Raw genomic sequence first — 10,991 nt, 5'->3', positions numbered from 1 at the left:
GCCCCTTTGAAATGTTGGCACTGAATTATAAAAAAAAAAACAATTATTTTTCACTTGCGAGTTTCACGAACATATTGAGATTGAGCCTCTGCCTCACGCTGAATTATTCGTCAAATTATTCCAGCATGGACACGAACCGATGTCCCTGTAAAAAACAAGACGAATATGTTTACGCCACTTTTGACATTTTAGTTGCGCTCGAGTGACTTTTTCAATAAAAATCCAACAAGAACCATTTTCCCAGACCGGAAGCTACCGTCAAGTGAACACAATATTCGGTTGAAATAACATAAAACAATGGCAACTAGCCTTCTGAAGGACCGTCCTCTGTACGAGCAACTGTGCAAAGATTATCTTAATTTGAAAATCATCGTTGGAAATTGCTGTGTAAATCAACCGGAACTAGTACCGAAATACAAAGATGTTTTGAAGCATGACGTTAATTCCGTTAGAAAGATGAGTCAAGTTGCAGGAGCGGATGATCTGTTCCTCCTGTTGGAGAGGAGAAACTTGATGAGTATGATAAAAGTGCAGTTAATGATAAAGTTAGATCCCGTTACGGAGGATGTAGAATTTTCGAAATATTTGGAAAAGTATCGACATGCTTTGAAGCAACATTTTGCTACAATTAGACGGTTTTATCTGGAAGGTAGTTCGGTGTACAAATTTCAATTGAAATGTAGATTTTAAAATTTGGCAAACTTTCAGATCTTCGCCATCGTGACCGACGAACGCTTTTAGAGAAGGAAATCGAGCAAGCTAAACTTGGCGCATCGGAAGAAGAACCAACCAAGGATGAAACGACGGTTAAAAAAGACACGCAACTTCGTATGCCTAGCTCGGATCACACTTCGGCAAATCAGTATTCGCGCCACCGGCAGAGCATATTTAATCTATTAACTAAGGAAATTGTTCGCAATTGGAGTACGTTTGGACGGTTCATGCAACTGAGCGACAGTAGCCTAGAGGAGATTGAATTCCGTCATCCTAGAAATGTGAAAGCAATAGTCGGCGATATCCTGGAGACGGCCGAAAGGGAGCAGAACGAGAATGGACGGGAGTTCGTGGGTGCACTGCTGGAGGCTTTGGTAGAATTTAGGCGAAAAGATTTGAAAATTAAAATTGAAAAGATGCTGAGATGACAAACATTATTGTGCAAGATACGTGTCACCTACCTGTATGTTGTGTTTTTTTTTATCTAGTCTTGATGTAATACATTCCGATTGTGTCTTACAATTTTGATAATCTATATAATACCTACCTATCTATATAGGGGAAAAGTTAGCTTCGGCAATACCTTAACCTATTATCGTCAGGTGGTAAACAACGTCATTAAGAGCTCAATTTTGGCATGTGTATACATTGTGTTTCAGAGCAACTATTAGCCAAATTTGAGTGCTCTAGGACTTTGTTTACCCCCTGACGATAATAGGTTAAGGTATTGCCGAAGCCAACTTTTCCCCTATATAAAAATGAATTTCTGTCTGTCTGTCTGACCCTTACAGACTCGGAAACTACTGAACCGATCGGAGTGAAAATTTGCATGCAGGGGTTTTTGGGGCAGGGAAAGGTTCTTATGATGGTTTGAGACCGCTCCCTCCTATGTAAGGGGGAGGGGGCTCCCATACAAATGAAACAGAAATGTCTGCATAACTCGAGAACTAATCAAGCAAATGGAACCAAATTTGGCATGTGGTGGTCATAGGGGGTATTAGATAAGAGGGGGGAGGGGGCTACGCACAGTAGCATACTTTTTTTTAATTTGTGCATAAGCTCAAGCTAACATTGAAACCCGAGCAAGGCCGGGCACACTCAGCTAGTCACCAATAAATCTTGGAAGATATTTGTTGACGCCGGGATAGTAATCGGAAAGTGCAGTAATCCGAAAACTCACAAATTCACAGTATAAAATAAGCCAATTTTATTAACACGTAGGTATTTACAGAAATTCAGACAATAAATTAACTGCAACGTTTCCAGTCTGTGGGCGAGAGGTGCGACGGAGCGAGAGAGTCTGTTCATCTGTCCGTGCAGATGAGGACCGTTTGGGTTGGCGATCAACAAACTAACTAGATTCTATTGCTGCTGCGGTGGAAGTATGATAGAAGGGACGGGGAGGGGAAGGTTATTATGTTAGTGGATGCGATCACCTCTCATAGCTTATGGAGCAACAATGAGCATCTGCCGTATCACAGCCGGTTTGGTCTGGTGCGAAAATGCGTAGAAATATCCGAGACGTCTTTTTATAAGTCAAATTACAAATATATTGCTACATTACTATTTCAAATTACCTTTACGCCTTTTGCCTCCCAAAATCGTACAAATTCGTTGCTCTGAAAGGGGGGACCATTATCGCTTTGTAGGATAAGCGGTAGACCCCAAGTGAAGAAAATCTTCTGAAGTGCTTCATTTGTGCTTCTGGCATCCGTAGATCTCATTTCAACTACTGTGAGAAATCTGGAGTACGTGTCAACCAAAACCATAAACTCTCCAAACCCACAACCATGAACAGTCAAAAAATCAACCTGCAATATCTCCCAAGGACCTTCTGACAGCTGGCGACTTGAAAGTGGAATTGGTGGATTTCTTTTGGAAATTATGACGCAAGTGTTGCAATTTTTCACAAATTTCCCTACATCGTCGCTCATTCCTGGCCACCAGAAAAATTCTCTGAGAATCCTTTTCATAGCCGGGCAACCGATATGCCCCTTGTGTGCTTCTTCTATGGCCTTTAGGTGTAGACTTAAAGGTAGAACAATCTTATCTTCTTTGAACAGCATTGGATCCAAAACTCGCAAGTCTCTTAACTGTGCCTCGTAACTAATGAGATGCTTCGGCCAAATTCCAGACTTTATGGCTGAACGCACTTCAATCAGAACTTCGTCCTTCTCCGATTCCAGCTCAATATCCTGCCACGTTATGTTCATAGAACCAGCTTCCAACGAATATAGTAAGTTTTTCTCATCTTCTTCCTCGAAGGGCTCGTCAACTTGCGCCTTTGAAATCAGTCGAGAGAGAGCATCTGCTACATTCAAGTGTCCTGGTATTCGCTTGACCTTAAAATCGTAAGCCTGAAGCCGCAAAGCCCACGATTCCGCTCGTGATACTGCACGCTTGCTCAGTTTGTATCCTTTACCGAAAATAAATTCGTTGGCTTCGGCGTCCGTGCGTACCACGAAGCTTTTTCCAGTCAGATAAAACGTGAACCTTTCGATTCCCCAGACCATGGCAAGTGCTTCTTTTTGTGTATGAGGATACCTCATTTCAGCTGCTGTCAGTGCCTTAGATGCACAAGAAATTACCCTTGGAACCCCTTCGTTGTTGTATTGCGCGAGAACTGCGCCTAACCCGAATGGAGACGCATCGACGTAAAGCTCCGTATCATCATTTACGTTGAAATATCCAAGTTTTGATATTATTTTCAAGGCCTCTTCTTTCAGGAACACAAATTCTGTTTCTTCCTCCTCACTCCAGTAAAAACGTTCCGATTTTGCAAGTTCCCTTAACTTCTTAGTCTTGTCCGCTCTGTTAATGATGAACCGTTCCGTGAAATTCATTAGCCCCAAGAAACTCTTCACTTCTTGCTGTGTCTCCGGTGTACGAAATCCTCGAATGGCTTTAAGTTTTTCGTCTTCAACTCTAAGTCCGTCATGGCCTAATTGGAATCCGATAAATTTCACTGATTGTTTTCCAAAAACACACTTCTTATCGTTTATGCAGACGTTGTGCTCGCGTAGCTTTCGCAACACTTCCTTCAAGTTCTCGTCGTGTTCTGTTTTAGTTCTACCGGATACCAGAATGTCGTCGAGGTAATTATGAGCTCCGTTACATCCTGCCAACACAATTGTCTGCATAATCTCCTGAAATATATCTGGAGCGTTTGTCAGCCCAAATGGAAGCCTTTGAAACCTATACATAGCATCTCCCGCAAAGAAATTTGTCAGGTGCCGCGAACTTTCGTCCAATGCGACATGGAAGAAGGCACTCGTCAAGTCAATAGTAGAGAACCATTTGCAATCTGGTAAACCGGAGAGAATACATTCCAAGGTCGGCATCTTGAATGGTGTTCGGATGATTGCTTGATTTGGGCCTCTGAGATCCACCACTAATCTTATATCATTTTTACCCTTAGGTACTACCAAAAGTGATGAGCAGTATGATTTGTCCATCGAATCCGTGACGCGCTCAATAATTCCTGATGCCAATAGATCGTTGATGCGCCGCTCTGTCTCGGTTTTAAAAGCCGGTGGGATGTTTGTAAAGATCTTTCTCGACGGCGGCATGGTGTCATCGTATCTGAGAATTACCGGTGGGACATTGAACTTTGGAAACTCTTCAGGTACATGCAGTGACTGAATTTCTCCAGGAAAGTTCATGTGATGTTGCGTTTGGATTGGAACGTCCAAACCCAGCTGTAGAACACTGTATCTAATGGCAGTGTCCCTGCCCAACAACGCGCGTGCTTTGTTGATTACATAAAAATTTTCCATGTAGCAAGGCCGATCATCACTAAGGGTCAGCTCTGCCACAAATGTTGCAACAACGTCAATATGACCTGAAGATGCGTAAGCCTTCAGTGGCTTGTCCGTTCCATGTTTGATGCACAATAACCCAGCTCTGGATTCAGCGTCTTTCAGTAGCATTTCGAATGTATCACCTCCGATCGTGTTTACGTCAGCGCCCGAGTCGATCAAAAAGCTGACTTGGATCCCTGATATTTTGCCAATAATTACTCCATTTTCATTCAAATTCGACGATTCATTCACACCTGAAATGCATGTTTCTGATTCCTGAAAATTTATTTGTATATAAAGTACGAGATTTAGCTAAAGGATAAAATTTATACACACTAACCGTCAGCGTGGTTCCCTTCTCGATTGTGTTTTTATCATTATCAGATGAGCACACGTTAGATGCTGCTCTATCTTGGGAAGAGCATTCTAGCTGTTTGATCTCTCTTTTAGAATCTTTCGTTTTGGACTGGGATACATATTTCTGTTAATCAAAATGGTCATTCTTAGCAACATAATGATAATACGTAATGTACGAGTTCATTGTATATTTATTGATTTAAAAAAAGTAGCTTTAAGTAACAGTAATGAAAACGAGGCCAAAGTTTTTTTTTTAATAGCCCGTAGCTATATCAAAACAATCAAAATAACTTCTATATTGAAATGCAAAAATCAATCCAGTAGCTCGCAAAAGTAACGAATGATAAAGCCAGATCAGTTATGCCGAAGAAGGTGAACTTACACAATCATTGACAGCTTCATCCTCGTCGTGCTTAACAATAGCGACCTTCTTTGACGTAAACGCGACTTCTTTATCATCGGTGCTGATGCGTCGCTTGATCGGTCCCGATGACGGCATTCGACGACAAGCTCGTGCCACATGTCCCATACGTTGGCAATTATGACAAGTCTGCTGAATGGACCAACATTCCGTTGCGTTGTGCCGGTTACTCAAACACCTCCAGCATCTGTTTTGCTGGGAGGTTGCCTCTCTGACGTATCCACGACGAACAAATCCTCTTCCTCTAGTACCTCTCCAGTTACCACCAAATCGTGGTTGGTCATTACGTGGGTATCTCTGGCTGCCAAACCGATTATTGTTGAAAGTCTCGTTCCCTGGTTTACCAGCAGTCACAGCTGCCACCTGTACCTGCTGTAGAGCTTGCTGATGATTTTTCGCATACATCTCTTCGTTTATTTGATCCATCTCCAAAGCTCGAACTTTATCCAGTAACTCTCCGAGCTGTCCACCTTTGCGCAGAAATTTCCTGGCCACTTCACGAACCTTGCGATTTGAAGCATGGGCTTGAATTGAGTCCGATATCTGCTCTACCAAGATAGTTTCGTCGAAGTCGCATAGCTTTGCTACCGCAATCACCCGTTTCACATATTTGGAATCTGTCTCGTCTACTTTCTGTGCCAGTGATCGGAGCTTTTGTCGTTGCATAAACAAATAATCTCGAGAACCAAAAAATGAGCCAAGTCGATGGATTGCGTTTGAATAAGGGGCTGTACGAATATCTGGTGAATTGGAATCTGACACTGTTCCTTCAAGAATGTCCAATAGTTTCAATCCTGCCTTTATTTTGAAAATGTTCATCCTCGTAACTTCATCCGATACTCCTGCCAGCTGCATGGATGCCTCCAGGAGATCCTTCCATTGCTCATACGTTTTGCGATCGATGTCTTCTTCAGCGTCGCTTGGCTTACATTCTGGTACTTGTAGTGATGCAAAAGACAGATTACTCATAGACGTCATCAAAACAGTATTTTGCTCATTGGTCGAATTGTCCTCGTGCATAGTAGAGTGTAATCGTACAAAACTACCATCTGCGAACGAATGCTCCAGCTGTTTCTTGTCAGATCGCACTTTCTTCAATTTCGATCGCAAGGTAGAGTTTAGCTTCTTTTCCTCCTCAAGTTGTTTTGCCAACATTGTTGCATCCTTGATCGAAGCTCTGGTTATCTTCCTGTTGAAATAATCCATAATGTTTCCATTAACATTGTTTAAATTATCATTTTCTATTTCGAGAAATATAGTCATTATTGGCTATCTGTTGTTGTTTATTAATTATTCCAAACAAACTTATATTACTATTAATGTCATGTTAATTTACAGATTCAATAAAATCTTACGATTTTCGCTAAGTACCTGAACAGATCGAATGGAAAGTATCAACTCAGTTGGATTTATTATAATTTGTTCAAGCAGTGACCTTGAAGCTTTGGATAAGACTCAACCGGTTCAAACGGACACTACGGAACGCAACAACCCGTTCGAGGGTTGGATTTCATCCTTGTACCCAACCGGGTCAAACGTCCACTATGGAATGCACCAACCCGCTCAAGGGTTGGATTTTATCCTTGTACCCAACCGGGTCAAACGTCCACTATGGAACGCACCAACCCGTTCGAGGGTTGGATTTTTATCCTTGGACCCAACCGGGTCGAACGTTCACTACGGAACGCACCAACCCGCTCAAGGGTTGGATTTTATCCTTGTACCCAACCGGGTCAAACGTCCACTATGGAACGCACCAACCCGTTCGAGGGTTGGATTTTTATCCTTGGACCCAACCGGGTCGAACGTTCACTACGGAACGCACCAACCCGCTCAAGGGTTGGATTTCATCCTTGTACCCAACCGGGTCAAACGTCCACTATGGAACGCACCAACCCGTTCGAGGGTTGGATTTTTATCCTTGGACCCAACCGGGTCGAACGTTCACTACGGAACGCACCAACCCGCTCGAGGGTTGGATTTCATCCTTGGACCCAACCGGGTCGAACGTCCAGTACGGAACGCACCAACCCGCTCAAGGGTTGGATTTTATCCTTGTACCCAACTGGGTCAAACGTCCACTATGGAACGCACCAACCCGTTCGAGGGTTGGATTTTTATCCTTGGACCCAACCGGGTCAAACGTCCACTACGGAACGCACCAACCCGTTCGAGGGTTGGATTTTTTTTTTTATCCTTGGACCCAACCGGGACGAACGTCCACTACGGAACGCACCAACCCGCTTAAGGGTTGAATTTTATCATTGGATCATATTGCCAATAAATAATCACTTTAGGAAGAAGAAGAAAACTAATCGAAGCAACTTCATTTTTTTTTTTTTTAAACTTTTGCTTTGAGTATTTCCACAAATTTCATCATCATAAAAGTAATTCAATTATCATCTCATATCTTATATGAATTTAAATAAATAGAACCGCTAGTAGCGATTCAAGATATGAATTATTTCAATTAAAATGTCCACGCCATTTTGTATTTAGTAAGAGATTCGTAGCTAGAACACCGTTCTCTTTTCAGAAAAATTTCTGCATTGCGAAAAATTATACGTATACTTTATTCACTATCTGGCCGAGAATAATTAATCAACTATCACTACTTACTTTCTGATGGGAATACAAATTTTTCTTAGAGATGGCGCTGCATCCTTGGTAGTCATCATTTTAAATCAGTATGGGAAAAAGGTTAACACTAATTATTTTTATTAAATATAAAAAGTAATCAATGATTGCAATGTTCGTGTGCATAGGGAAAATAAATGTGCACCTGCTAGAACATTTTTTATTTTTTAATAATGCCACATTTAATGTAGAATTATTTAAAACATTTCTTCCCCATACATTTAATTGATGCCTGACTACCAAGAGAGTAAATTAATTTGCCTCTCTCAGCTCTCTCGCACACGCGCTAAAGAGCGAACTGTCACCCACTGTTTGTTTATTTTTTGATTCAATGAAAACGGGTCAGGTTTCCGGATCGTAGTTTGTTTACGTGAATCTTTTGGACTGCGATCAGCTGTGCACTGTCGGTGCTACAGCCGTGATACAACGAATCAGATGGTACTATGGGTTGGGGTGGGTGATCCAGGTGGTAGCGAAATACAGTTCGGCGTGAACAATTTTTTTTTCAATTCGTTTATTTCTTTTAGGCTACAACACCCTAGGGTTACGAAGGGCTCAGGACCGTCGTGCATGCATTTTGTTGTGGTTGTTTAGTCAACTCAATTATTGTCCGTAACCTTTAGCGTAAATCTGTGCAAATCAAATGGAGAGCCACGTCACCATGACGTGACTTTTCTCAGTTTACTAGTGACAAAAGTCACTTCTACTCTCGGAATAACCCCCATGCAGTGTTAATTCCAGCTGTAAACTCATAAAAACCACTCAATCACAAAAGATAAAGCATTTAATTTTTGAACCTGAAAACTCATCGGTGATTTTGGCGCAGTTGTATTTTGCAAGGCAAAACTCATATATGATATTTGAGTTTTTCCGAAGACAACAAATCAAGAAGACTGGCAACTTTGCCAGAATTCACACGGTAATTCTAGAATACTCCTTTTATGACTATGTTTTACACATTTTCGAGAATACGGCTTATACGTCAAAAAATGTTTAGATTTTAGTTACAAATGAAGAGTACTTTTTATGCATTTTCGAGTATGTCAACGACGAACAAAAATGTGTAAAAAGTAGTCCCCGCTGAGAAAAGAAAATTTATGCCGCGACGTGCCGCCATTTTCAAGACAGCGTTCATTGGAAACGCAGCGTTTTAATTCAGTTCCCGGTCCCGGATTATTTTTGTAAAAGTGTCAGCGGAAAATGGAGAAATTGTCAAAAGCTTTGGAACAGGACGTATTCACGACACTGGCAGGTAATTAACGCATTTACTTTTATTGTCAACCAAATAAAAAAGGACATCGTTCGAGTAACCATTTGTTTGTTTATTTGTTACGTGTTAAATGAAATTTTCATCTAAATGTAGATCATGTCCGCGGATGCCTTTGAATCATGGGACAACTGTCCAGAAAAGGCGTTAGAAAACCGCCAAACGTGATGCCATTGGGAGTTGAGGAGGAGTTGGCAGCACCGCTGATTCGATGGATTTGTGTAAGTGTTTTTAATATTTTGCTATTTTGAAAAATAAATATCGTTACACAGCAAAAAAAAATGTAATATCGATCAACGTAATTCAAGCTGATGTATGAAATAATGATGTAATAGCAAAAAGCAGATACAATATTACATCAATGGATGTAATTTTGTTCGCAAAATCGATGTACATCGTACAATGTGATATTACACAACCGATGGATTGACCTGGTTGCATCAGTTTCGATGTAATATTCAACAACTTTTTTTGCTGTGTACCTTTTTATCAATAGGAATCCCTTTCGGCGTACGCAGTTCTGCATAATACGCCGGTGCCTCCCCACATTGTTGACCAGGGAAACGTCTACATGATGTTCATTGAGGGCCATATTTTTTCCTTGGGTACTAGATCAGTCCAAGCAGTAGAAACATTTGTAAAAAATTTCATTGTATTTAACTACAAGGTACCAGCTACATTGATTAAAGTAAAAATGAGTAGTTCACGACTCTCAGTTAACAAACTTTGTAATAAAATGTGTGAGACGATTGATGCGAATAAAATCTAGAAAGGATTTATTCCATTTAATTAAATAAATAAATAAATAAATATTACCGTTAAAATTCTTGTGCATTTTTATTCAATATTTAAAACGAACTTGAAATACAAAATTTGTTTTATTGAAGGTATTTCTATGCATTAAACAATGCATGTGGGTGTATAAATTACGCATTTATACTTTGTTCGGGGTGTCAAAACTACGCATTTTTAAGTTTACTATGTGGTGTAAAAAGTATGCAGATTCTGACGTACATTCAATTTACGCAAAAGAGAGTAAAAACAGTATACTCCTTTATTGGGTAGTCCCATTTTCCAAAGAAAGAGCGTACTTTATAGTCATAAGAGAGTTTATTTTGATAACCGTGCAAGCGACAGATACAGTAGCGCTGCGCTTGAGTGAAGGTGGAAGCAACGAGCAAATACACAAACCCTTCCTCTGAGGATGTAATCTTTGCTATCAAATTCGTTCGAAGCATTTACCTTTGAGCGACAGATGACGCGATTGTACCTGTCTCATAGCGTTCCCATGCATGCTAACCACTACGCCGGGCCCGTACCCTACACATACACTAAGGAGTGACTCCCTCCTATTTTGCGAGTTACGTGACTCTCTCTAACCGGTGAGGTGACAATTCTAGATAAACATTTAATCTATTTTTTTATTTCTATATGACGTTTTGGACGCTAGATAAGAACCTCCTTTATCAAACTATGTGGTCAAATTAGCACAATTTTTTTTTGCATAGCAGTGGTTATCAAAAGAGAAAGTCGATGAAGAGAATCGATCAAATCAGATAAGACCATTTGAAATGTTCATCGAGAATTGTGAGGTGACTCTCCATTTGTTTTTCATAGAGTCACCTCACAGGTAAGTAAGTAGAAATGTTCGCACACCAACTCTTAGAATAATGCGTCATCTGAATAATACATCGTTTTGGATGCTAGTGGGCCCAATTTTAGGAACACTAGGGACTGCCAACATTAGGGACATTAACCCTATGTATATTCTGAGAACTCTAAACTGGTCCCCTGA

At 40.8% G+C, this 10,991-nt stretch overlaps 1 protein-coding gene across 1 annotated transcript; it reads left to right on the top strand.

The window, feature by feature from the left end:
* Positions 1–267: 267 nt before the first annotated feature.
* Positions 268–1,157, top strand: LOC135703375 (fas-associated death domain protein-like). The gene is made up of 2 exons (XM_065224568.1): positions 268–649; positions 709–1,157. The coding sequence occupies exons 1-2, from the start codon at positions 298–300 to the stop codon at positions 1,140–1,142; spliced, it is 786 nt and encodes a 261-aa protein (XP_065080640.1). The 5' UTR covers positions 268–297; the 3' UTR covers positions 1,143–1,157.
* The last annotated feature ends 9,834 nt before the right edge of the window (positions 1,158–10,991 follow it).

The sequence above is a fragment of the Ochlerotatus camptorhynchus genome, unplaced genomic scaffold (genome assembly GCF_037179485.1).
Source record: "Ochlerotatus camptorhynchus isolate MF236.1 unplaced genomic scaffold, CSIRO-AGI_Acam_v1.1 ptg000213l, whole genome shotgun sequence".
NCBI classification, from domain to species: domain Eukaryota; kingdom Metazoa; phylum Arthropoda; class Insecta; order Diptera; family Culicidae; genus Ochlerotatus; species Ochlerotatus camptorhynchus.
Note: the sequence above shows the minus strand (reverse complement) of the source record. Positions and strands in the feature narration are given on the sequence as shown.